The sequence below is a fragment of the Trichechus manatus genome, unplaced genomic scaffold (assembly GCF_000243295.1).
Source record: "Trichechus manatus latirostris isolate Lorelei unplaced genomic scaffold, TriManLat1.0 scaffold00165, whole genome shotgun sequence".
Taxonomy (NCBI): domain Eukaryota; kingdom Metazoa; phylum Chordata; class Mammalia; order Sirenia; family Trichechidae; genus Trichechus; species Trichechus manatus.
The window spans coordinates 3273066-3300689 of NW_004444101.1; the positions used below are offsets into that span (position 1 = coordinate 3273066).

At 53.4% G+C, this 27624-nt stretch overlaps 1 protein-coding gene across 1 annotated transcript in view; it reads right to left on the reverse strand.

Moving 5' to 3' along the window:
* The window catches only part of HDAC4 (histone deacetylase 4), a 285280-nt gene that overhangs the window by 25501 nt on the left and 232155 nt on the right, over positions 1-27624 (reverse strand). Inside the window, exons 12-20 of the mRNA XM_023740851.1 lie at positions 27029-27215; positions 26043-26176; positions 22429-22549; positions 15937-15983; positions 11647-11754; positions 8189-8244; positions 5156-5243; positions 2648-2767; positions 2464-2561 (exon numbers count right to left, since the gene is read on the reverse strand). Coding sequence (XP_023596619.1) covers positions 2464-2561; positions 2648-2767; positions 5156-5243; positions 8189-8244; positions 11647-11754; positions 15937-15983; positions 22429-22549; positions 26043-26176; positions 27029-27215 — 959 coding nt within the window. The remainder of the gene's footprint in view (positions 1-2463; positions 2562-2647; positions 2768-5155; positions 5244-8188; positions 8245-11646; positions 11755-15936; positions 15984-22428; positions 22550-26042; positions 26177-27028; positions 27216-27624) is intronic.

The window sequence follows — 27624 nt, forward strand, 5'->3', positions numbered from 1 at the left end:
CATGATCTTTATCATTTTTGATGTTATATTTAGGTCTTTGATCCATTTTGAGTTAGTTTTTGTGCATGGTGTGAGGTATGGGTCTTGTTTCTTTTCTTTTTTTTTTTTTTTGCTGATCGATATCCAGTTATGACAGCACCACTTGTTAAAGGGACTTGTATTTTCCCCAATTAATGGACTTTGGGCCTTTGCCAAATATCAGCTGCTCTTAGGTGGATGAATTTATGTCTGGATTCTCAATCCTGTTCCATTGGTCTATGTATCTGTTGTTGTCCCAGTACCAGGCTGTTTTGACTACCTTGGCAGTATAACAGGTTCTAAAATCAGGTAGTGTGAGGCCTCCCACTTTGTTCTTCTTCTTTAGTAATGCTTTACTTATCCAGGGCCTCTTCCCTCTCCATGTGAAGTTGGTGATTTGTTTCTCTATCTCATTTTAAAATATCATTGGAATTTGCATCAGGATTGCATTGTATCTGTAAATCACTTTGGGTAGAACAGACATTTTCATGATGTTGAGTCTTCCTATCCGTGAGCAAGGTTATGCTTTTCCACTTAGGTAGGTCTCTTGGCTTCTTGCAGTACTGTCTTGTAGTTTTCTTTGTATAGGTCTTTTATGTTTCTGATTAGATTTATTCCTAAATATTTTTTCTTCTTGGGGGCTCTTGTAAATGGTATTGATTTGGTGAGTTCCTCTTCGAAGTTCTCTTTGTTGGTGTAGAGGAATCAAACTGATTTTTGTATGTTTATCTTATATCCTCATACTTTGCTGAAATCTTCTATTAGTTCCAGTAGTTTTCTTGTGGATTATTTGGGGTTTTCTTTGTATAAGATCATATCATCTGCAAACAGAGATACTTTGACTTCTTCCTTACCAGTTTGGACGCCCTTTATGTCTTTTTCTAGCCTAACTGTTCTGGCTAGGATCTCCAGCACAATGCTGAATAAGCGTGGTGACAAAGGGCATCCTTGTCTGGTTCCTGTTCTCAAGGGGAATGCTTTCAAAGTCTCTCCACTTAGGATGATGCTGGCTGTTGGCTTTGTATAAATGCCCTTTATTATGTTGAGGAATTTTCCTTCTATTTTGCTGAGAGTTTTTATCATGAATGGGTGTTGGACTTTGTCAAATGCCTTTTCTGCATCAATCGATAAGATCACGTGGTTCTTGTCTTTTGTTTTATTTATGTGATGGATTACATTGATTGTTTTTCTAATGTTGAACCATCCCTGCATACCCGGTATGAATCCCACTTGGTTACAGTGAATTATTTTTTTGATATGTTGTTGAATTCTATTGGCTAGAATTCTGTTGAGGATTTTTGCGTCAATGTTCACGAGGGATATTGGTCTGTAATCTCCTTTTTTTGTGGTGTCTTTACCTGGTTTTGGTATCAGGGTTATGCTGGCTTCATAGAATGAGTTTGGGAGTGTTCGATCATTTTCTATGCTCTGAAATACCTTTAGTAGTAGTGGTGTTAACTCGTCTCTAAAAGTTTGGTAGAATTCTCCAGTGAAACCGTCAGGCCAGGGCTTTTTTTTTGTTGGGAGTTTTTATATTACCTTTTCCATCCCTTCTTTTGTTATAGGTTTATTTAGTTGTTCTACCATTGACGAACAGTGTTTTCTAACTAAGACCGAGTCTGTTGGCTCAACTGCGTAACACCTCTCCTCACAGTGGCCCTGGGCACTGGGTTGTTCACCTGGGGGCACCTTGGCCCCCTGGCAGGTGGAGCTGCCATTGTAAAACAACAACAACAATGTCTGCACTGTGAAACCCTTCCTTTTGGGTCACAGGAACTGCTTCAACTTGGCCTAGATCAAAGTGGAAACAGCCATTTGAAGACAAAAGCAAATGTGGTGTTGAAAAAAGAGCCCTGCAGCGATGTTCTAAAGGACACGAACAAGGCCGAGGAAGGGGTAGGAATGGTCCACAGCTGCCTCGCAATTTCTCCATAAATAAAGGAGAAACAGTTATTCAGTCTCCCACCATGTCACCAAGGGTTTGTGGGAGAAAAACTAGGCAACCTTTAACGTTTTAGTGTTCATCTTTCCTAACATAACACGATCTGATGCCTCACACAAAGCTGCTGCCACTCCCCACCCTTTTCTCATGATCAGGACCCAACTCGCACGCCGGGTTTCCACTGGTCACGGGACGGGGACACCGTGAACCAAAGGCCCGACACTGAAGGATGAGCTGAGAGAGAGCATCAAGGCGCCCCATGACTGACTCTATATCTGGAAACGCAGCTATAGACGCACTGGTCTTTGTAAAAGGCCCTGAAGTGTGCTGGGGACCGGGCTGTGTGTGAAAACCCATCCTGCCTGGGACCTGGCTGACACGCCATCGTGGACAGAAAAGGGGAGAGGAGGTCATGGAAGCCCCAGGGACGTGTGCGTGGGGTTTCCTGCCTGTCTGGTACAGAAGCGTTCCCGATGTTGAGTGCGGGCAACCCAGGGTCTTACCTGAAAGCGGTCAGGTACTCGGTGTCACCCATGGGGGGGTCGAGGCCGCCGGCAAAGGCCATGTTCACGTTGAAGCCCACACCGGGCCCTGTGCCCACCTGCAGCCAAAGGGGAGAAACAAATGCACGTCACTGACCTCGATCGGGTCCCCCACAGACGGGCACACTCCATGGGCCCCACTTACCTCGTCGGGGGCCCCACTGCCCGGGAAGAAGTTCCCATCATCGTAGCGGTGCAGGGAGATATAGAGCACGTTGGGGTCGTTGTAGAATGCCTGCTGCGTCCCGTTCCCGTGATGCACATCCTTCAAGAGCAAAGAGAGCCGCTCAGCATGAGGCGCACGACCACAGGGTGGAAGGTGCCACAACGAGAATGTACGGTTGCCCCACCGTGGCCTTTGCTGTGTGTGTGGATGATTCCGCTGGTGGCAGGTGAGATGCCACGGCCAGGCCCGCCCACTGCCTGGGAGGATGACCAGCCATCTGGCCAGAGCAGGTCACAGGCTATGCAGCAGGGGGTCGTGGGGACACGAGGGAGCGTCCTGGGCCCTTCGAGTAGACAGCACTGTCTTACGTGCCCTCAGCGCTGCGGTGTATTCCCGACCTGGCAATGAAGGTAGGGCTGGTGTTCCCGACCCGGCGGCGGCCATGACCTTCCAAACAACCTGTCACTGGGCCAGGGTCCTGTTCCCGCCGTGTGTGTAAAAGTGAGCTGTGTCGCGGCTTCGTTTGGACGGGGGTCCTGGCCTTGCCTGTCCATCTCTGGCACATTCTAGGTGCCAACTGTCAGGCAATGGGGACACGGCAGTAGCAGACAAAAGGGACGCACCAGTCACAGCACAGGGGTCTGGGCCCCACACCGAAACGACACACCGCTTCTCCTCGTCATGACGCCCCGTCTGCTCAAAGCAGGAGCGGGCAACCAGAGGGTCCCTGCTGCCCGCCCCCGCCTGTGCCATCCCTTCCCGGAGCCACAGTGGGAGATGCCTGGGCTTGCCAAAACTGCACGTGGGCCGTGATTCTAAACACCGAGGGGCTTGTACTTAATGTGTGTGTCTGGCTTACAGAAGCTGTTTGTGCTCATCCACAGACACGGAGGCTGAGCAATGCACAAGACGTGGTAGGAAGAGGATGTGTGGTCCTGCCCACTCGAAAGCAACGTCACTGGGACAATGACACACCCAGAGGCGTTTACGAGGCAGGCTTCTGAGGCGGAGAAGGTAGTGCACGCCCCGTTGTGCACTGTGGAACACACAGCACAGCGCTCGGCCCACGTTCCAAGACAGCGTCCTGCAGGCCGGCCACACGCCCAAAGCGTTTTACGCACTGCCTGGTGCAGGGCATGGGCGTTCCAAGACAGCGTCCTGCAGGCCGGCCACACGCCCAGAGCGTTTTACACACTGCCTGGTGCAGGGCATGGGGGAGTCTGCAGCATGTAGCTACTATGAATTGGGTCGGAATTAGCCCCACCCTACTGACTATTCCCTTAGAGGGAGTTGAAGGAACAGCTCCCGGGGCCTCAGGAACTGGGCGTGCTGGTCCCGCCCCAACCTGCGATGTGTGGGCCCCTAGACCCCACAACCCCACAATCAGCACTGGACCTGTAGTTTGCTTTGGGAAACAATGGAATCTTCTACCCAGGGTCTTTACTTCTAAACTGAAGAGGGCTTCTGCAATAAAAATCATAACCCCACCAGATGTGCCTGGTTATTTTTTTCTTAAAAAAATTATAAAGTAAATCATAAATACTAGAGGGGAAAATAGATGCATATACATATGTATGTATATCTATATATACGTATGTATATCCGTATCTATATAGATATACATATGTATGTACACAAGACATCAAAATCCCAAACCAGTTGTTGTCGACTCTGACTCCTGGCGACCCCACATGTGCAGAGCAGAACTGCTCCACAGGGTTTTCAAGGCCCTGACCTTTTGGAAGCAGCCAGTCAGGCCTGTCTTCTGAAGTGCCTCTGGGTGGGTTCGAACCACCAACCTTCCAGTTAGTATTCCAGTGCCTGTTTGTGCCACCCAGGGAATCTCTCTTTCTACACATATAGCTCAGAGAATACAAGAACAGTTTTAGAATCAGTGTGCCTAGTTTTGGAATTCAGATATTACGCAGCATTTCTTTTTAAAGAGTTTCCCCTTTTGGGGCGGTGGGATCTTGAGAAGGGGCACCTCCCACCAGAAAATGGAGAAGGAGGCTAATGACCTCCATCCAATCACGAGGTGAGCCACCATCTAGAAGCAGGAGGGGTTTCCTCAGAAGGGACAAGGACGCGCAGCCTCGGCGCCAAGCTCGGGCAGAGCCCTGTCCACACCACAGACCAGAAGCACCAGGTCGAAAGGGGGCACTGGCTCAACTCAGCTGCCCATAAGTTCTCGCCAGGGGCTGCCCTGCAGCAGCTGCCCTCACCCCGGCCAGATTTCTAGAACACTCTACCTTTTAGGAGTCCAATTATTGGAAAGATTGGTGGATTTTGAGCTGTCAAGTAGACTTGTAGCAGATTGGAGCTTTTATTTTCCCCATCTTTGAGACAGTTTCCAGAAGTTATGTGTCCCAAACCCCAGTGTCAAAGGAGGCCTGAATACCCACTTCCTCTCCCCACGCAAACCCGGGTCTGCATGGGGCAGACATGAGGGTGCCCTTCCTAATGCTCCCTGCAGGTGGCGCCGCTCACCCAGTCCACGATGAGAATCTTGCTGACGTTCAGCCTCTGCTGGAGGAGCTTGGCTGCGATGGCCACTGAGTTGAAGTAGCAGAAGCCCCTGGAGGTGCGAATCGAGAGAAAGAAAGAAAACAAGGGCCCTTATTAGTTTTCACAAGACCAACTAGTACCTCGTGGGATTCTGAGAGGCTCGGTGAGCACGGCTCCTGGTCAGGCAGTGGGAAACCACATTGATGCTACCTGGCGCACACACACGCCAGACTCACCCCACACGTTCACATACACACACACACGCTCACATACACCACACACACACGCCCCACACAACCCCCAAACTCACACACACACTCTCCCACTTCTCCACACTCACACACACTCCACACTGTACCCCCTCACACCTCATCTCCTGCATGGAGATTCCCAATGATTTTAGGGTAAGCAAGTCTATTTCACGTTGTTTGTATCCACATTTCCCTCTTACTTGACTCCAGAACACATCACAGAACATGTACTGAGAACTCAAGAGGCACTTCAGCCCCGCAGAAGAAAGTTGCTTATTTTAGTTACTTACTGCTTGTCTTCTCATACTTGACGACAATTAAGGCACACGAGATACATATCTATATCCAGATACAGTAACACATAGAATATACGAGGGTAAGTCAAAAAGCATTGCTGCTAGGTTCCAGTTCATACACGCACAGGTTTATTCCACAGAAAACGTGTTTAACCGTGTCTCTGCGATCAGTGGACGGCTGCAGACAAGTCCTCTCAGTAATACACCTGTCTTAGTCTTGTTAGAGTGTCTTCAAAAAAAGCACACTTTTTGTGCCATGGAAAAAAATCATTTTGAGGTCTGGGCTAATATCAAATTTTTAACAGAACTGAAGTGGACAGCTTCCCAAATCACTGAAGTGTTGCAACAAGTTTATGGGAAGGCTGTCCCACGTGAAATGAGTTTTTAGATGAATCAAGCATTTTAAGGAAGGTCAGGAAGACCTCAAAGATGAGCTAAGAGAGGGAAGACCGCTCAGAAGGTTATAGCAACTGTTTTTTGGGATCCCAAAGGGATATAATCTTGATAGACTTTTTTCGAAGGACACAAGACGACCACGGGGGCTTATTATGAAGAAGTTCTAAGAAAACCGAAACCTGCCCTGGTGAGAAAAAGGCCAGGAATCTCGCGATGAGGATTTTTTTCCATCACGACAATGCGCTTGCTCATTCTTTAGGGGAAGCAAGGGCTCGCCTGCGAGAATTTCCTCGGGAAGCCTTACTCCATCTGCCCTATCACCTTGATCTTGCCCCTTTAGACTTCATTTTGTTCCCAAAACTCAAAGGACATTTAAACAGAACACGATTTGAGTCCCGCAGGGATGACAAAACGGCCATTTTGATGTGTTGTAAATCGAAGAGTGCAGAATTCTTCGGGGAAGTGTTAGAGAGATAGAAACACTGCCTTCAGAAGGGTATAGACCTAGATGGAGGATAGGTCAAGAAACAAGAGCTTCCAAGTTTTGATATTTTTGTTTAATAAAAGTTTCTATGATTTTGAAGCAAGACTTTGTGATTTACCTCATATATATTCACTCCAGTAATAACACTGCATTTTTAGACGGTCTCGTTCAAGAGTGAGAAGCAAGCTCAGAAAGTGATTCAAGCATGAATGAAGACCCTCTGAGCCTGCATTTCCCCCTGCCTGGGTTACCGGGCTAAGAACCACTGTTTGTTTTGTTTCTAGAATCGCAGGCTGGTGATGGAAGCCCAAACGTCCCAGGACACTAAGAAGCTAGCTCTCTGTTGCTACAAGCTGCCATTCTCACATCAGTACCACAACTGCAGTAGCTCATGGCAAACATGCAGGAGCACTCCAACAGAAATACTGACTTGTATCCCACTCGAGGTCCATTTAGGTTTATTACTTAGACTCTCTGACAATTTAAACTCAGATGAGAAAAGCACCTTTGGAGAAATGAAGCGCACAAAGCTTCTTAAGCAAGGGGAGTGTGCTGGGTGTGGGGTACCCCAACGCTGTTCTTTCAGGTAAGGCTGCAAAGACCCCAGCCCAAAGTCCACACTCAGTGGTTATCATCTTCCTTCTGTGTGAAGGCGATCTTCTTCTAGAACTTGGAGCCGAAAGCCTCGCCTCCTGATCTGAATGCCAAAGCTCCTGCTTGCCCGAAAGCTAACACTCGAATTCCTTAGGCCACGAGTTCCAGCCTGCTCAACCCGAGGCTCCTGCCTTGTTCTGGAAGCTTCTACAATGGCTCTTGGCTTCATGCCCTGCGCTTCCTGGCCGCTCCCTGCAGGTGCTCAATGCCCGGCCGTTGTCTGCCCCTGTCCTCTAACAACCTGCTGCTCGCTTTGGGGAGTGCCCAGAGGCCACCCCTTCCTGACTCCACCCATTCAGATGAGAAGAGCTGCCCCTCGCCCCATTCTCACAGCCCTGGTGGCACCCACTGGTTGTTTCTGTCCCCGAGATGGCATGATCCCCGCCTAGGGCGGCGGGCACACAGTACACCAGGGCTGAGCTGAAGAGGCGGTGCTCGCCTGGCTGGTGGAGCCACGCGTCCTTGGCACAGCGCTAACAGTGGTGGAGCAGAGACGGCCCACCGCCCACGTGCACCTTCTCACCCAGACCTCCACGGTGTGGACAGCTGGGGTTTCCAGAAGACCCCAGAGTCCGAGCTGGCCAGGTGGGGACCAAATCTTTTTCACAACACGCTTGACAACTCAAACGTTCCCCTAGCCCGACTTTGCAGTGGGCGTGGCTCCCTCTGGTTTGCTCCTGAGTCGTGAGTGCCATTGGCAGACTAACCTCCATGCTCCCTGCTGCCTCATGGAGCTGTGTGCACTTGTCTATTTGCGCTAGATCAGAGACCCGGGGGAGCCGCGGGCATGCGTGCACAGCACATGTCGCGGGGGGTCGGCGCAGGGCCAGCAACCCCCAGCTTTTTCCAGGTGGGCCCAGCCCTGCCGGGGGATGGTCAGAAGCTGTCCTTGCCCTACCCCCGTGTGCCTGGGTGTCCCAGGGCGTGTACTTACATGGGCGTGCTCTCCTCTGCATGGTGTCCTGGGGGGCGGACCACCGCAAAGCCGTTCTGCAGACGACCCCGAGCAGGGGCGAGAAACAAGCGAGAAAGACAGGCTTTATTTCAATGTGCAAAACTGTTGAAGACTAAACTTTTCGCAGACTCAAAACGTACGTGAAGGCCTGGTTTCACCTGCATCCCTAAGGGGCTGGGTGTGAGCATTTCAGAGACTCTCTGAGGCGTTCTGTAAAGACGGCTGCTGGGATCACGGGTTCCCAGCGAGTCCATGTCAGGGAGGTAAAAGGCATGTGTCCTTGGCTTTCTAGAGTTCACTGTTGCTGGCAGCCTGGCGCTGCTGAGCTTGGCATCCCAGGGAAGTGTGGATGGGGCGCTCTGGCCTCCATCGGCCAATGACCAGGAAGTGTCCACAGGGGACCCCCCAGATCTGCTGCCCTGGCACAGGGGGCTCAGAGGACTGAGCTGGAAGTATCCACAGGGGATGATACCCGCCCCCCACCGCCCAGACCTGGTGCCCCGGCACAAGGAGCTCAGAGGACTGAGGTGGAAGTGTCCACAGGGCTGACTCCTCCCACCAGATATGGTCACAGGGGCCAGGTTCAGTTAAGAAAGCCCCGATGAGGCAGTAAAATTTACTAACTGTATTAAACCTTGGCCCTTGAACACATGTCCTTTTGACACCCGTGTGAGGACATGGGAAGGAGCAGAGGAGCTGTGCTGCCGATTGTGCCTGGGGGAGATAATGGGCAGCTGTGTCAGTGGTGGGCTGAGCTAGCTCCTTTTCCCACAGAGCCCCTTAAAGGAAGGACTGATGGATATTCCAGGCTGGGTAGCTGGACGTGGGCTGTCACGTGGAGAAAATGACAGGCACTGTCAAAGCTAAAATCTGAGCTTTCGGTGGAAACTAAGCTTGGGAGATGTGTACGCGCCATGTGGGCTTGCTGGCTCTTCCTGATACATAAAGGCCGTTCTGATGGGATGGGTGGTGTCCTTCCTGAATGTGGTTTTTGATATTGCCTAATAAAATGTGTCAAATTTGGAAGGTCTGTGTATCTCGATGGACCTTTATTTCCAAACGACCAGTGCCTGATGCTACAAAATCACGCATGGTAAAGACTCATCAAGGTGCAAGCAGACTCTTGCCCTCTATGGGGACAGGGTCAGAGACATCATTGCTGGGGTTTCAGATTCCACAGGGCTGCTGGTTTCTAAGAAACCCCCACACATCAAGTTTTGATGCTGAGTCAGAATTGACTTGACGGCAACAGGTTCACCGAAGAACATCTACGATTATATAGAAAGGTGATTAAAATCTGTGTGAAGCTCAATTTTCTTCATGTCCTTCAACCAGAACAACAAGTCACAACCAATGGCTGCAGAAGCAGGTATAAGAGTCCAGCTGCTATCTATCATGCCAGCTGGTATTGCTATTTATAAATGAATTAATAAATATTCAAAAAGTTTCTCATCAGAGCAGCTTCACGGAGCTCCCAGCAGGAGACAGAGCACTTGCTGGACCTGCCCTGCTGCACAATAGCTGAGCGACTGGGCCTGCCCGCTGGACAAGGTAGTGAGAATTATCGTGCCCTCAGACGAGCAAACGACGAAGAACGCATAGCTCCCTTGCTCAGAACTAACCAAATAAAACAAAAAAGCAGGATGAAACAAACAAATCTACAATCCATAAATGAACAAAATAACTAGTGAATGTTCCGAAGACAGCAGACAATATCAAAACATATTAAAAAAACAGGACAGGATGGTTCCAGTAGGTGTCTAAAATAAAACCCACCAGATGACACTCCCGTAGAAGAAAAGGCACTGAAACTACCTGATAGGGAATTCAAATCTCTAATAGTCAGAACTATCCAAGAGTTGAAGCAAAAAGCAGACAAAAATGAGGAAAAAATACACAAAATCATGGAAAAGGCAGACAAAATCATGGAAAAGACAGACAAAAACAATAGAAGAATTTAAGAAAATAATACAGGAACAAAACGTCAAAATAAATTCACAACTAGAAATTGTACAAAAACAGCAATTAGAAATCCAAAACAAAAACAATAAGATTTCAGAAATGGACAGTGTCATAGAAGGTCTGAGGAGCAGGTTTGAAACAATGGAAAACAGGATCGGCGAAATTGAAGACAAACACTTGGATACCACTTTGTTTGAGGGAAAAATCAGAAAAAAGAATGAAGAAAAATGAATAAACCCTGAGAATGATGTAGGATACAATCAAAAGCAAAAATCTATGAGTGATCAGAGTTCCAGAACAGGGGGAGAAAACAGAAAACACAGAGAGGATCATTGAAGAACTGCCAACAGAAAACTTCCCCAATATCATGAAAGATGAAAAGCTGACCATCCAAGAAGCTCAACGAACCCCATATAGGATAGGTTCCAAAAGAAAATCACCAAGACATATCATAAAATCACACTCGCTAAAACCAAAGACAAAGAATCCTGAGAGCAGCTCAAGAAAAACAAAAAGTCACGTACAGAGGAGAAACAAAAAGACTAAGCTCTGATTACTCGGCAGAAACCATGTAGGCAAGAAGGCAATGGGATGACATATACAAAACCTTGAAAGAAAAGAATTGCCACCCGAAATAATATATCCTGCAAAACTCTCGTTCAAATATGATGGTGAAATTAGGACATTTCCAGACAAACAGAAATTAAGGGAATATGTAAAAATCAAAACACACTTATAAGCATTATTAAAGAGAATCCTTCAGTTAGAGAACAACATCAGACGACAGCCTGAATCTAGGATGCAAGACCACACCAGCCAGATACCAACCTAGGAAATGAACTCTCAAGGATTAATCAAAACTAGAAGATTTACAACAGAGAACCAGAGAGAGGTTAATCTGCAAATGACGACAGCATCAGAACAATAAAAGAGGGAATAAACGGTATAGGTACAGAACTTTCTAATGGAGAGGAAGGCAAGGCAATACCAAGTAATAAAAGAGTGGTTCAAACTTAGGAAGATCAGGATAAATTTCAAGGTAACCAAAAAGAAAGTTAATAAACATACTCATCAAAATAAAGAAGAAAAACATAAAGTCTCAGTAAACTAAACACAAAATCTACAAAAACAAAAGAAAAAAAAAATCCACTAACAAAAAGTTTCTCATCAGCACCGATGATATAGCTTATTTAACTAAAGCTCTGTGGGGCCTGGACAATCTCTCAGCGTGGAAGGGCACCTGAGGCTGCCATCTTTGAGAATGGCTGCACTGGCCTCTGTTCCCCTCAGCATGCAGGCAGGGCAGGGTGTTCACCCTTTGTCCCCCGTGGAGCTGGCCTCCCCATGAGCCCCTCCGTGCGTGTCTGGGGGACATGGCAGCAGCTGGCTCCTGTGGGGACAGTCCTGGCACGCTTCAGCTGCTGCAGTTTGCTGGCAGGCCCCCCACAAGGCACTGGGCCAGGCCCCTCACTCACCTTCAGCTCGCCCGTGGCCACCTTGAAGACGAGTTCCACCACGCAGCCCACGGCCAGACGGGCCGCCCCCGACGAGTGCACCTCATTCCATATGGTGTCGCTGTCCACCTGCGGAGAGTGGTCACGGTCACCGTCACCCCCACCACACAGATACTGGCACAGCCCCGCCCACACCGGTCCCAAGTCTCCGTCAAGGCCTTGTGTCTAAAATCCCAGCATTGGGCCCCTCACCTTTATTCCCTCTTAAAGAACAGACTCAGCTTGTATTGGGGTTACTTCTTCCTTTACAAATAACATATGCCACAAACGAACGGAGACAGAAAGCTGACGCGTGTGGAATAATGTACGCTTTCACCCCTGAGCATCACGAACCCCACAAGTGCTCCAGCTCACTCGGAGCCAGAGGGAGTGACGCCACGCTCACGCGTACCTTTCCTCTCCCTCCCTCCCCTGCCCCTTGTTTTACACCGCAGCAGTTAGCCAGCTGCGTTGGGAATGAACATAAGGGAACGCAGAAGGAGAGCCTCTTCAGGCTGTGACTTCACTCTGTGCTGAAATTAACTGGAATCCCCGACCGCCTGACGGGACAGGGAGGCGGGAGTCGCATTGGGCCGGGCAGGGTCAGACACGCTTTAGAAGGTGGTGGAACATTCGCCAGACGCTGCCCCTCCGAGTACACGGTGTCTTCACACACACGCCCGGCAGTTTGTCTGTGTGCTTCCTGGTGTGTTTATTTCGGCGTAACACAATAAAAGGCGGCAGTGGCCAGCGTGGCAGAGAAGGACAAGGGGACCGTGGCCGGGTCTGGGAGCCTGGGGGTGGGGGGCGGCGCAAAGGGCCAAACAGCCAAGACCCAGACACAGGGGTCCTGTCCTTCCTGAGGGGCACCATCGGTGAAGGCCCTCACTGAACACTCTCCCCATATACCTGAGGCCCTCGCCTCTCAGCACCCATCACCCCGGAGCCCAGGAGCCCGCGGCCGCATGCAGCCAGGACGCCGGCTGCCGACCCCTCCCGTCTTCTCCGCTGGCACCCCGTGAGCAGACCTGCCACTTGAAAGGAGCTGATGCTTACATGGGGAGGGATGGATACCGTGAGAGGCAGTCTGGAAGCTGCATCTTCAAAGCAAGATGATTTGAAATAAATTTACGAGGGGCTCAAGCCGTTTCCTGGAGGGTATTACTCGGCGGGGTTATTCTCAGCGAGCAAACCTCGTTTCCTTAAATAGCTTCCAAATGTCGACAGAACCCTCTCCGCAGGGCCGGCTCGGCAGCACCAGAACTCAGCATTTCAAAGACGACTTCCGCTCTCAGGAACAGTCCGCTGCTGCTTGATGAAGTGGCCGCAGAACTGCAAACACTCCGGGACACGAGGAAAACTCTTCACACCACGATAACAGGTCATTCAGCAGGGAGACGGGATCACTAGTCCAGGGTGGCTGTCCTGGAGCCAGAGCCTGGCCAGAGCTGGGCCTTCCAGAAAGATGCCACCAGCTGCCCCGGCTTCCAAGGGGACAGTGTCCTTGGTGGCAAGGCCCAGGGCTGCACACCTGGGCCCTGGAAAGACAGTTTGGGCAAAACAAAAACCCATTGCTGTCCAGGCGATTCTGACTCACGGCGACCCCACGTTTCAGAGTAGAACTGTGTTCCTCAGGGTTTTCAGTGGGTGTGATCTGGAGGTGCAACAGTCAAGCACTAGGCTGCTAACCTAAAGGTTGGCAGTTCGAACCCACCCAGCAGCTCCAAGGAGAAAGACCTAGCGATCTGCTTCTGTAGAGATCACAGCCTGGGAAACCCTATGGCGCAGCCCTACTGTGTCCTATAGGATTGCTACGAGTTAGAATTGACTTGATGGCACCCAACGACAATCTTTAGGAAGTAGATTGCCAGGCCTTTCTTCCAAGGATCCCTTTGTGAACTCAAACCTCCACCCTTCTGGTTAGTAGCTAAGTGCTTAACTGTCTGCAGCTCCCAAGACTCCTTCTTCGGAGACCACTCCTCATTAGCACGTGGTTATTGGGGTTTCAGGACTAAGAGGTCACGAAGGGAGGGAAAATGGACCAACACTGCTGAGTATGCCTGAAAGGGTCTCTCATCCCCCAGCCGGCACCTCTGCCTGCTCAGACGGTGCCATCACAGTCACACAGAGCGGGGGACGGAGCCCGACCCACTCTGGGGCCCCAGGCAGTCCACGTCCCAGAGAGCTCCAGCCCACGTCCTTCTGCTGGGCCGTCAGCCCCCGGGGTGCGCCTCAGGTGGCAGCGGTCCTGGAGAGGCACGAAGTCCGGCAGGAGCGAGGCCGGGGCGCGGCAGGCCGGCTCACGGCGGTGAGGGCTTAGAGCGGGTGGCACGCAGTCAGGAGCACGAGCAGAGGTGCGGGATGGGGGTGTGGGTTCCCTCCGGGCTGTCTAGGGTCCAGACAGGAAATGCTGAGGGAGAGCTCAGGAGAGTTCTGATGGATTCCAACTTGCTGTCACGAGCGGGGACGGGCCTGGTGAGGCCCAGCCTCAGGCGAAGGAGCAGGGAGGTGTGCACATCTGGGGTTCACCCAGCGCCCGGCTCAGGGAGGCCGCTCCAGGCATGGCCTGTCCCAGGTGACGCTTCTTCCTCACTAATTGGGAGATGAGCTTCCAGTTCCCAAAGTTCCAGCCCATAGCTTCAGTGCTGACTCCCAGGAACTGGCCGGAGAAGCCACGGCCTCTCTGTGCCTGCTTTCTCCGTGTTCAACAGCCACGTTTGACTCAGGCTGTGCCGGGCATGGGAGCTTGACTGTCTGCTCTGCTCTTCCCAACAGGGAGGGGACGGTGCGGCCTTGGACATTGAGGGACTGTGCTGACCTGAGGGGACGGTGCGGGCCTGGAAGGGGACAGCGAGGGGACGGTGCAGCCCTGGAAGGGGACAGCGAGGGGCTGTGCTGACCTGAGGCGACCACAGGAAAACAGCAGCGTCAGGGCTGGGCGGGGCAGGTTAGCCTCAGTGCCTCGTCTCCCTATCAGAGGGTGTTATGAGAAAGCCCAAAGAAAGAACTGCCCCGCAGTGCCCTGTGGGTCACTGTCCAGAACCCGAGGGCGCCGTCGAGTTCGGGCCATCTTCCCTCAGAGCTGCACCCATGGGTGCTTTGTGCCCCCCTAGAGGGCAGCCTGGCCAGCCAGCTGGGCCTGCAATCTGGGGGCAAGGCTGGAGGTGGGCTGCTGGAGCTCAGCCTCCCAGGTCTGAGTTCCCATTTAGTTTTCATTTGCAAATTATAAATTCTGCCTCGAATGGCACGCTGGCTGCAGGGCAGTGTAAATCCAAATCTTTTCAAGTCTGGCCAAAAATTTGCCACGAATTAAAGAGATCGGAGCCCATTTACAATACAAAATAAAACAGCTTGGGGCGCGCCTGGCGGTGCAGGGCTAAGTGTCGCTTATTCTCCTTCTGATGGGATAATTTTCAAAGCGGCGACTTCTGTAAAGACTCAGGAAGAAAACAATTTTGTTTCATTTCCATAACAGACTCCAGACCTTGAGCTTCACCCACCCCATGTGCAATTACGCACAAACGCTGCTGTGTAGCTTCGAGCCGGGGGCCTTTGTTGTCCGTGCGTCCAGCCGGCCGGCTCGGAGGAGGCCCAGCCTCCCCTTCAAACAGTGATTCCTGTTCTCGCTCCACCTCCCTCAGTTTCATCAGGAGGACGTGCGCAGTACAGGGGAACCCTTCTTCGTCCAGTGCAGCTCTGACTGTCCCGCCTGACCCCGCAGCGGGGCAAGGAGCCCCTTCCTACTACACGCTTGCACCCGGAAGGCCTGTCAAAGCCGTCAACTCCCCTCAAGTGTTTAACGACAAAGGCACATCTGCTCAGAAGAGAGAAGCACGCACGGTCCATCTCGCGGCTCAAACCTCCACGTGCTCCGTAAACACTGAGCCGCCGCCGAATCAGGGCTTCCTGTCACACGGGGAAGTGGGTACAGAATAAACAGTCCTTCCAAAGGACGCACTCGTGACCGAGAGGTGAGCAGGCTGCTGCTCCTCCACGGGGAGGAAGGGCCCGCGGGGCCGCCGCAGGCACAAGGTTAGCCTCGTGGGACGTAGCCCCCTGCCCCGGGAAGGCACGCAGGTTCCAGGCTCCGCGCAGCTGCGCGCACACAAGCTTTGAAGCACACATGTGTGGTGGGGGCCCCCCACCCCAGGCCTGCTATGGAAAACACCTGGTAGCAATTACCCCCTCTGTAGAAGGCAGGGTGGCGATTCTGTGACCGCTGAGGCCCCAAGAACAAACAGGACGCTATTTACACATTAAAGAGATACTCACCCCGACACCGCCACATGGGAGCCGCACGAACACGGAGCTGAGGGAGCCTGTGGGGAGAGGGACAGTCAGGGGCCGGCGGTGAGAGAAAAGGCCGCCAGCCCAGCCTGGCCGGAGGCCACCAGAGCACTGCGTGAGCGGAGCCCTCAATGGCCCTGGGTGGGAGGTGAAGAACACGCCCACGGCTGAGGGTGCACGCAGGGCCAGGCCCGTCCACAGGTGGCCACTGCAGGTTATCTCTGTGGGCGGTGGCCAGAGTGTGCGGGCTGAACTTGTGTGCAGACCCACGTGGAGAGGTCTGGCGTCCTCTCTGGACAGAACCTCACCTCCAGGGAGCAGCCCCCTGGGGGGGGTGGGCACTGAGCCCCAAGATGGGCTTACTCCCAGCCCAGCTGGCTGGTGCCTTTCCAGGAACAAACCCCGAGATCCTGAGAGGCCGTGGGGGACCAGGACTCTCCTCCCACAGAATCGACCCAGCTTCTCTGGAGCTCCGTGTGCAGCTCCAAGCACAAGTCGAAGTTCGGGTGTTCCTGGTGGTCCCTCCAGCTGTGAGCAAGGCAGAGAGGCCCAGAACCTTGAGAACCCCATCCGTGTCACCTTCCCTGGGACTGCACACGGCCACAGGGGTTGATGTGGGCCAGAGAGGGGTGCCCCAAGAAGCCCACCCTCCACGCAGCTCACGCTGCTCCAGGGACGGGCTGCCCACCCTCCACGCAGCTCACGCTGCTCCAGGGACGGGCTGCCCACCCTCCACAGGACTCATGCTGCTCCAGGGACGGGCTGCCCACCAAGGAACATCCCTCCTTGAATCTGGGGCCTCAGCTGCCTGGCTTATTCCCCCAGCATGAGAGAAGCTGACCATGGGCCATGGTGGGACAAAACTTGACCAGTGGAGTCACTCTTGGACCCAGGCACTGCAGTGGTCACCCCCCACCGCGAATAAGCTAGCAGGACTGGCATCAGAGAGTCGCGTCTGCCGTTCACAGAGAAGCTCCGACTCCATGCCCTTTCCTGAGCACAGCTTGCAATTCTGCTGAGCCAGCTCCATGTCACTTTTTAAAATGGCAAAGGCAGTCCCCAGTTTGGTCCACACTGTCATTCATCCTGAAGAGTTGGTGTGGTTGCCCCCCTACCAAGGTCCTTTCTCGCTCCAGTCTTCTGAGGCTGAACTTCCCAGAGTGGAGGATGCAAGTCCTTTGGGACAATTTCCATGTCAGGGAAGTGGGCTCAGGCTTGCTAACCTGTGGATTCACTGGGCTTCTAAGCTTCAAATTTGAGGCACATTGTTCACGTTGTCAAAAACAAGAAAGAGAAACTCAACACATGGTGTCACTAGGGGAGAAGCAGCAGTGGGTGTGTCTTTTCTCCCAGTCAATCAATCAATCAATCAATCACCTGCTTGGCCCTGAGCGGTGGACCAGGGGCCTCACTTCTCAGTTCATGGCCGGCAGCACGGCCCCTTGGAGATCCCTCTCCTTGCTGGTTCTATGCTTGTTGAATGTTCATCCCATCATCCTCACACACCCACTCAGGTCTCCTAGAGGCAACCATGTTAGTGTTGTCGTTGTCGTTAGGTGCCATGGTCAGTTCTGAATCTTAGCGACCTCACGTGCAACAGAACGGAAGACCGACCAGTCCTGCACCATTCTCATAATTGTTGCTATGTTTGAGCACATTGTTGTAGCCACTGCGTCCATCCACCTCACTGAGGGTCTTCCTCTTTTTCACTGACCCTCTACTTTACCAAGCATGATGTCCTTCTCCGGGACTCGTCCCTCCTGATAACATGCACCTGTCAGTTTGTCACACTGTGGTGGCTTGGGCGTTGCTGTGATACCGGCAGCTATGCCACCAGTGTTTCAAATATCAGCAGAGTCACCCATGGCGGACAGGTTTCAGTGGAGCTTCCAGACTCAGACAGATTAAGAAGAAGGACCCGGTGGTCTTCTTCTGAAAAAACTGGCCAGTGAAAACCTTGTGAATAGCAGTGGAACATTGTCTGATATCGTGCCAGAAGATGAGCTCCTCAGGTTGGAAGACACTCAAAATGCAACCGGGGAAGAGCTGTCTCCTTGAAGTAGAGTTGACCTTAATGACGTGGATGGAGTCAAGCTTTCGAGACCTCCATTTGCTGATGTGGCACGACTCAAAATGAGAAGAAACAGCTGCAAACATCCATTAATAATCAGAACTTGGAATGTATGACGTATGAATCTAAGAAAACTGTAAGCTGTCAAAAATGAAATGGACTACCTAAAGATAGATATCCCAGGCATTAATGAGCTGCAATGACTGGTATTGGCCATTTTAAATTGAACAATCATATGGTTTACTATGCCAGGAATGACAAACTGAAGAGGAAGGGTGTCACGTTCATTGTCAAAAAGAACTTTTCAAGATCTATCCTGCAGTACAATGTTGTCACTGATAGAATAATACCCATACACCTACAAGGAAGACCAGCTGATAGGACTATTCTTCATATTTACCGACCAACCACCATTGCCAAAGATGAGGAAATTAAAGATTTTTACCAACTTCTTCAGTCTGAAACTGACCAAACATGCAATCAAGATGCATTGATAATTACTGGTGATTGGAATGTGAAAGTTGGAAACAAAGAAGAAGGATCAGTAGTTGGAAAATAGGGCCTTGGTGAAAGAAAGGACGCTGGAGATCACATGATAGAATTTCGCAAGACCAATGACTTCTTCATTGCAAATAACCCATTTTCAACAACATAAACAGTGACTATAAACATGGACCTCACCAGATGGAATACACAGGAATCAAATCAACTGTATACGTGGAAAGAGACAACGGAGAAGCTCAATATCATCAGTCAGAACAAGGCCAGGGGCTGACTGTGGAACAGACCATCAATTGTCCATATACAAGTTCAAGCTGAAGCTGAAGAAAATTAGAGCAAGCCCATGGGAGACAAAATACGACCTTGAGTATATCCCACCTGAATTTAGAGACCATCTCAAGAACAGATTGGATGCATTGAACACTAATGACCGAAGACCAGATGAGTTGTAGAATGACATCAAGGACATCATACATGAAGAAAGCAAAAGGTCATTAAAACGACAGGAATGAAAGGAAAGACCTAAATAGATGACAGAAGAAACTCTGAAACTTGCTCTTGAATGTAGAGTAGCTAAAGCAAATGGAAGAAATGATGAAATAAAAGAGCCGAACAGAAGATATTAAAGGGTGGCTGGAGAAGACAAAGTATTATAATGTCATGTACAAAGACCTGGAGTTAGAAAACCAAAAGGGAAGAAGATGCTCAGCATTTCTCAAGCTGAAAGAACTGAAGAAAAAATTCAGTCCTTCAAGCAATATTGAAGGATTCTACAGGGGAAATATTGAACGATGCCAAAGATGGAAGGAATACACAGAGTCACTATACCAAAAAGAATTGGTCGATGTTCAGCCGTCTCAGGAGGTAGCACATGATCAAGAACCGATGGTACTGAAGGAAGAAGTCCAAGCTGCACTGAAGGGAATGACGAAATTGAGGTGTTTCAACAAATGCATGCAGCACTGGAGGTGCTCACTCATCTATGTCAAGAAATTTGGAAGACAGCTTCCTGGCCAGCCGACTGGAAGAGATCTGTATTTGTGCCCATTCCAAAGAAATGTGATCCAACAGAATGCAGGAATTATCGAACAGTATCATTAATATCACACACAAGTAAAAGTTCGCTGAAGATCGTTCAAAAGCGGTTGCAGCAGAACATCGACAGGGAACTGGCCGGAAATTCAAGCTGCATTCAGAAGAGGACATGGAACCAGGGATATCACTGCTGATGTCAGATGGATCTTGGCTGAAAGCAGAGAATACCAGAAAGATGTTTACCTGTGTTTTATTGACTATGCGAAGACATTCGACTGTGTGGATCATAACAAATTATGGATAACATTGGGAAGAATGGGAATTCCAGAACACTTAACTGTACTCATGAGGAACCTATACTTAGAACAAGAGGCAATCGTTCGAATATCACAAGGGGATACTGCGTGATTTAAAGTCAGGGAAGGTGTGTGTCAGGGTTGTATCCTTTCACCATACTTATTTGATCTGTATGCCGAGCAATTCATCGGAGAAGGTGGACTATATGATGAAGAACGGGGCATCAGGATTGGAGAAAGACTCATTAACAATCTTCGATATGCAGACGACACAACCTTGCTTGCTGAAAGTGAAGAGGACTTGAAGCACTTACTGATGGAAGTATGGATCACATCTCAACATAAAGAAAACAAAAATCCTCACAACTGGACCAATAAACAACATCATGATAAATGGAAAAATATTGAAGTTATCAAGGACTTCATTTTACCTGTATCCACAATCAACACCCATGGAAGAAGCAGACAAGAAATCAAACGACATATTGCCTTGGGCAAATCTGCTGCAAAAGACTTCTTTAAAGTGTTAAAAAGCAAAGATGTCGCTTTGAGGACTAAGGTGCGCCTGACCCAAGACGTGGGCTTTTCCATCGCCTCGCATGCATGCGAAAGCTGGACAACGAATAAGAAAGACTGAAGAATTGATGCCTTTGAATTGTGGTGTTGCTGAAGATTATTGAATACACCATGGACAGTCAAAAGAACCAACAAATCTGTCTTGGAAGAAGTACAGCCAGGATGCTCCTTAGAAGCGAGGATGGCGAGACTTGCTGTCACGCACTTCGGACGTGTTATCTGAGTGTAGCTGGTGTTTATTTTGTTGACTGAGTGTATTTTGTTTGGTGGGAGTGTATGTTTACACGAATGATATAAATCATTCCATTTCCTTTTTCTTTTCTACTAAGCCCTGTGTTTAAAACCTGTTCACGTCACTAGAGGATACCTAGTCTCTTCCCTTCTCACGACTCGAGACCTCTGTTTAGATTTCTGAAGACTGTCCTAGCCACACAACCACACTGTCATCAGTTTAAACATCTCAAACATCTCAGTATTACTCAGCGATCATCTCCAACAGTGTTAACCTAATACTGATTAGGTGTTTAAACACTATCGTGTGGCTTCCCCTCTCTTTTAACTGAATCCACACATTTTTACGCTATATGTAAAAAAAGCTTTAGTTATTAACATGGTCGGAGCTGGGCTAAGGAACCTGCTAAGCCAGGGGCACGTGGTAGGGCCTGAGTCCCCAGGTGTGCGGGGTCCCGTGGAGAGCAAGCTGGGGGCGCCTCATGGTGGGCCTCTTTCCCTCCGAGACGCGGGCTTGAGGTGGGTTACGACGCTCAGCCAGCGCTGGTGTCTCCTGAGGAAAAGCCCCCATTCTGGCCCGCCCTGTCCCTGGAGCCACATGAGCTGTGTGGAGGGTGGGCTCTGGGGGAGCTTGACTCTGGCCCATCCAACCCGACGTGACACGGATGTGAACGTTCTGGAGAGGTCCTCAAGGTTCTGGGTCTCTCTGCCTTGCTCACAGCTGGGCTGGGCCCTGAAACATCCAGACTTCAACCTGTGCTAGGAGCTGCACATGAGCTCCAGGGGAGCCGAGAGGAGAGAAGGACGCGCGGCAGCTGGACGGCAGGACCCACGCGTGGCCGCGTCCCTGCCCAGCACAGGGCCTGGTGCACAGCAGACCTGCTGCAGTGTCTGCATGCAGTAACAGGAGACAGGATGCACGCAGCCGTCCCGCTGTTGCTGGGCAGCTGCTGTGTGGTGATTTCTGGAACCCTCTCTGCCCCACTGGCTGGTGCTCAGGATAGAGCCAGTGAGAGCAGTGATGTCTGGTTCAAGGACAGATCTGAGATTATCCCGGGAAGGAGGAGCCACAGGAGCAGCCCTCACCCTGTGTCTGTGCTCGGTGGGGGGCAGGCGCACATCCCAGTAGCCTGTATCTGTGCCCCAGGAGCTGGCCCCGCCCCCAGGAGCCCTGTCTGTGCCCTCAGGAACCTGCCCGCCTCTGCAGAGTTGCTCCTGGGCAGATGTCCTGGTGGGGAAGTTCCAGAGCCTCCCTATACCCACTCTCCAAGGCTGCCTACCGGAGCCAAAGACATGGAGGGGCGGCCCCAGGGAAGCTTGGGGCTCCCACCCTGCAGTGACCATCACAGCCCCCTACTGCTGTTCCCCAACAGGCCTCAGCTCAACGTGGAGACCCAGCGGGCAGGGACAGGCTAGGCAGTGGGCTGGGGGCCTGAGTGCCCCAGATGGAGTCCTCTACACCAAGGGTCCTCAGCCTATCCCTCGGAACTCTGACACAGGCACTGTCGGGAGACCAAGGGCGTCTGACCGGGACTCTGAGGTCTCCTCTCCCCCCTTCACCTCACAACGGGGTGTGAGGACCACGTGGAAGGACCCCCAGCCCTAGGTGGCCTGCACAGAGCCTGGAGCGTGCACACAGCGGCTGCGTGGCTGGCCTCTCGTCACCGACCCCGAGAGGCCTCGAGTGCTCGGGCGGGAGACACGGCACTCCCAACACAGCGTCGGTGACTCCACACCCAGAAGCGGGGAAAGAAGGTCTTGAAATACCTAGAAGTTTCTGACTGTCCAGTTTCTGCCGGTTGAGGGGGTTGGTGCCGTAGAGCAGCGCATGGGCCTCCGAGTGTACGGTCTGCAGCTCCTCCAGCGTGGCCTTGCGTCCGCGGATGCACTGTGGGGACAGAAAGGGCGGTCACCCGCCTGCCGGGCTGACAGGAGTCCTACCAGAGCCCTCGCCCAAGAGAACCCGCCTCACGTGCACATCCTTGAGGGCTGTCTCAAAACAAAACGCAGGCTTTACCCCGTGCGATACTTCCAGAGCGTTGTAGAGAGTTTAGACTTCAGCGACCGTGTGGACCATGAGAAAAGCTAAGTCCAACCTTCCGCCCCTTCCCCTTCCCCGTCACACAGGGTCCACCCCAGACGGTCACTCCTGCCCAACGGCCAGGTCCGGTCTCAGAACAGGTGAGTGGCCGGAGGCAGTGGGGCTGTTTTCCTCTGTTCCCACTGCAAGATAGATCTAGAACTTCTGCCCCTGCTGGCCGAGCCTGGACAGCGCTCCTTCCTGCAGGTTGTGGGCTGGACACGGCTCAGACCGGCCTCAGATGGCCCTCTGGGTTCTTCCACAGTCTGCTCTGCTCTGGGGACTCCTGTCCCGGCCCCTGGGCTCTGCTCAGACCTTCCCCAGAAATTCACAGAAACCTACCAATCTTTCCCAGAAGGACACTTGTCTACCCTCTTAAGGGGCTGTGGCCACAACATGAGAGAAGCCAGCAGTGGACATGAATGTGGATTCCTGAGAATGGAGGCCTTTGTGCCCCGGGGGTCCTTGAGTGCGCTCTGGGCAGGACCAGAGACCAGGGTGGGGCCCTTGTGTGCACTCTGGGCTGGACCAGAGACCAACCAGAGACAAGGGGTGGCGGGTCCTCGCGTGCACTCTGGCTGGGACCAGAGACCGGGTCGGTGGCAGCTGGCCTCTCTCCTGACTGCCTGGCCTCTGCTGCGCCTGCCCTGGGCTTGGCGTCCACACCTGCCAAGCAGGTGCGTGACGAGATGCTCTGCAGCGCTCTACCTGGCGTCCTGTGCCGGGGCGGGCCTCAGGCCAGGCAAGCCTGGGGACACTGCACACGTGGCTTTCCTGCGAGGTGCTCCATGGTCAGAGACTTGTCGTGCACCCACAGGTTCCCCCTTGTGGAGTTGGGAGCGGAGGGAGTGGGGAGCCACAGCAGGGCCATTGCTGTGCTGCCCTCTGCTCTGCCATGTCCTCTCAGGAAGCCCCCAGAGGGTGGGTGCTCTGGGGGTCCCCTTCTCCAGGGCTCGTGGAAGGAGGCTGAGAGGGGAACGCTTCCCTTGGGGACAAGAGCTACAGGGCAGGCAAGACGTCTGCGTAGGGCTGGCCTGCATGCTGAGGCAGGGGCATGCTCAGCGTCCTGGGACTCCCTGGCAGTGCCAGGTAGCTCTCGGGTCGCGTGGGGTCAGGAGAGGGCAGGTGAGCAGTGTGGATCGAGGTGGAGGGCGGGCCCAGCCCTGGAGGCCACGTGGGCTCTCCCACTTCAAGGCCAAAGCACAGGGTGAGAATTTTAGCCCAGCCAGAGCCACTGAGTCAGACCAGAGGCAGAGCCGCTAAGCTAAAGTCAAGGTCAGAATGAGCCACGGGGGAAGAGTGTAAGCACCCACCCTTAGGAATATGCGAAATGAGGACAGAGACAAGGGCTGAACTGATGACGCTGGGGACATCAGACCACGTAGATTTGCCTGAGTGTCATGCTGCCTGCCCTTCCCAGGAGGCTGTCTCCTAACTACCTCGGTCTCCCCTGAATTCCTAGAACAAAACGTGGGCAGCTCCTGGGGCTGCAAACTCACAGCAGGAGGACATGGCTTAGGTGGCTTTGACCTTCCTGCTGCATCTGACCTCTCTCACCCTGGCCCCCCTTTCCTGACAGCCATGCCTGGCTGCCGGGGGAAACCCCAAGGTGGTGGCTGCCTTGCTCGGCTCGGTCTGGGGGATGCCGTGGACCTGCTGCGAGACCACATGGTCCTCCTTCAGGAGCAGACCGGGAGCCTCGCCTGCAGGGCCAGCCCCAAACATACACGGGCACTTGATGCCCACTGGGCACGCTCAAGACTTCCCAGGGTGGCGCAGGGGACAGTGCCCGGGGCGGGAGCAGGAGGAAGAGCAGCTCAGAAGGAAAGCTTTTCCTCCGGGGCTCCGGGCTCCGGAGTCCCCTGGAGGGGCCTGGGCAGGAGAAGGAGGAGGAAGAGGGACGGCTTAGTCAGGATCGGGCTTCTGCTGGGGCAATGCTGCCCCCCAGTGGTGAAGCCAGCTGTGACTAAGGCTGTTGGCTCGTTTCTGGAAGTTTCCCCATCCTACCTGCCCAGGAGCCCTCAGTGCCGAGTGCACTCTGCACGGTCCTGGACCAGGCTGTGTACCCTCCCCTCCAAAAACTATTCCTCATGATGTGACGGGGAAGGAAGCAGACGACCGTAAACGCAGGCTGACGGGACTCCTAGATGCTCTAGCTTCTCAAGGCCGAGCAGATACCTCTGAGGGGATTCTGAGTGACTCCCAGACCCCCGCAGGGCAGGGCTGCGCCACCTCCCACACCCGTCCCCACCACAGCAGCCCACGCCGAGGCTGCGCGGCAGCTGTTTCAAGAACAGGCCGGGCCCCTGGCTGCTCTGACAGCAGTGCCCGCTGCCCTGTCTCTGGTTTCGGGGAGTCCAGTATGGGAGAGGGGAAAGGCTCAGCAGGCCCCCACATGGTGGCCTTCAGGTGGGCACCATCGTCCTGGAGCACTCCCAGGAGGCAGCAGCTGTCAGCTCTCTATAGACGGGGAGACTGAGGCGCCCCACAGCACGGGCTCCCAGGGCCGGTACCGGCCCTCTCTTCACACTCAGTCAGTGGGGTCTGGGGCTGCCCCAACACCAGCATGGACGCTCCTCCCTCCAGAGGGCTTGGGGACCCCTAGTGGTCACCTGGCCCCGGGGTACCCACAGAACGTGGTCCCCAGCCCCAGGGGGAGGAAAGAAAGACCTCGGAGTATCATCCCACTGACCTCCCTGCCCTCATGGCCGAATCCTGCTCCAAACAAGCCCCCCGCCGTGTTTGAAGCAAACTGGATCCTGGTCCCCGTTAGGAAGGGGTGGGTCCCCCTGTGTGCAAGCAACCGAGGTCATCAGCATGGCCAGACAGCCACGGGACGGAGGGCCAGCTGGACGCACAGTCACCAGAACCTTCTCAGATGAGCTTGGAGCAAGGGAACCAAGTTCAAACCAAACGAAACCACGACCGACAAGCTCAATCCCACACAGGAGCTTCCGCGCTGAGAAGGGGCGGGGGCTGAGGCCTCTGCTCACGTGCTCGGGGAGGCTTTGAAACGCTAGGATAAGAGGGTATCAACAAAAAGCCGGCAGAGCCGAGGAGAGCCTGATCCTCCCTTTGGGAGGCCTGGAGGCGGCCTGACGGGGTGCCCGGGCAGCACAAGGGGGCAGGGCCGGGGCCGTTCTGGGGGAGGGCTGGAAGGGCCGCAGAAGCAGCCGGGAGCACCAGGCAGAAGGGGGTGCAGGCCGGGCTCACAGCCGTCACCCTCACACCCATTCTCCCAGCAGGGCGCCCGTGCCCGGCTGTGTGGCCAGCAGCCCCCGCCCGCTGGTGGCCGCGTTACCTCGCACTTGCTGCGCAGGCCGGTCTCCTGCAGGCGCGACCAGATGCTCTGGATGCGGCCGGCGTGCTCGGGGTGGCTGTTGGTGTTCCCGCAGGTACACTGGTGCTTCAGCATCAGCGTGTCGTACACGAGGCCTGCGGGCACACGAGACGGTCAGCGCAGGGCTGCGGCGGGGCACGTGGCCACCGTCCTGCCGACCGTTCCGAGGAACGACAGAGCTGCGGCGCCCTCCACGGCCAGCACAGCACGGGTGAAGGGGTGAGGGCGGCCCGGCCTGAGCCTGCCAGGACGGTGGCAGCGGTAGGGCCGTGCGGAGCCCCGGGAGCATGTGGCAGAGGCAGGTGGGACACCAGGACTCCTGCAGCCCCCGTGAGCTCAGTCGTCATGCTGCAGAGGACGGCCGATGTTCGGAGACCAGAAGCTGGTCCCGCAGTCACCCCTGTCTCTCTGGTCACGGGTTGGTCCTCTGTTAAGGCATGCTGGTGCCCCTCTGAGGGTCGAAGGGAAGAGTCGGTTCCTGTCCAGAGGACCTCAGGCAGCAGGCATGGTGAGGGCACGCATGGCCATCTGGCCAGCACGCAGACGAGCACTGACAGCACCGGGACCTGCACTGGGGACCTGACACTTACGAGCTGAGGGCAGTGGTGCCGGTGGGCATGGTGCTCTGCAGGGGCTTGGGGGTCTCCCAGAGGAGATGGGTGCCCACGGGCGGGCGGTAGGAGGGAGCCGCCCAGGTCATCGCCGCCGAGGGCTGCCCCAGGGTCGCTGGCCCTCCTGGGACCTGCAGTGCTGGGACCCGCTTGTCCGACCCTCCCCTCAGCATGAACGCAGGCTGCAGAGCCCACAGCCCTCCACCGCTTCCCTGCCAGCGGCATCGCCCATGAGGTTGCTGCAGTGAAGCTGGACAGGGAAACACACAGCCCCTACGTGGCCCACCCGTGCGGCGCCCCCGTGCCCCTCACACCCAGCAAAAGGTTGTGCCCTACCTGTCGTGAAGCGCGGTTTGGTGGGGGGCTCCTGCACAGACATGGGGAAGGTGGCAGACGCCGGGGAGGACTGTGCCCGGGACAGGGGCCGGTGGCCTCCAAAGGACACGGGGATGCCGGCTGCCTCCATGGACGCCTGGTAGTTCCTCAGCTGGTGGATCCGCTGCTGCTCCAGGAGGAGGGCTTGCTGGGGGTGGGCAGGGAGAGCGGAAGAGGCACTCTGTTGCTTCAGTGTCACCTCACACCTCAAGGTTTAATGGTTATGTGTATCCTTTTCTCACAAACCATTTATTCACCAACCAACTCACCCATCCATCCATCCATCCACCCACCCATCATCCATCCATCCATCCATCCATCCATCCCATCCATCCACTCATCCATCCATCCATCCACCTGTCCACCCACCCACCCATCCATCATCCATCCATCCACCCACCCACCCATCCATCATCCATCCATCCATCCACCCGCTCATCCATGCACCTGCCTATCCATCCACCCGCCCATCCATCCATCCACTCATCCATCCATCCACCCACCCATCATCTACCCATCCATCCACCCACATACCCACCCATCCATCCATCCATCCA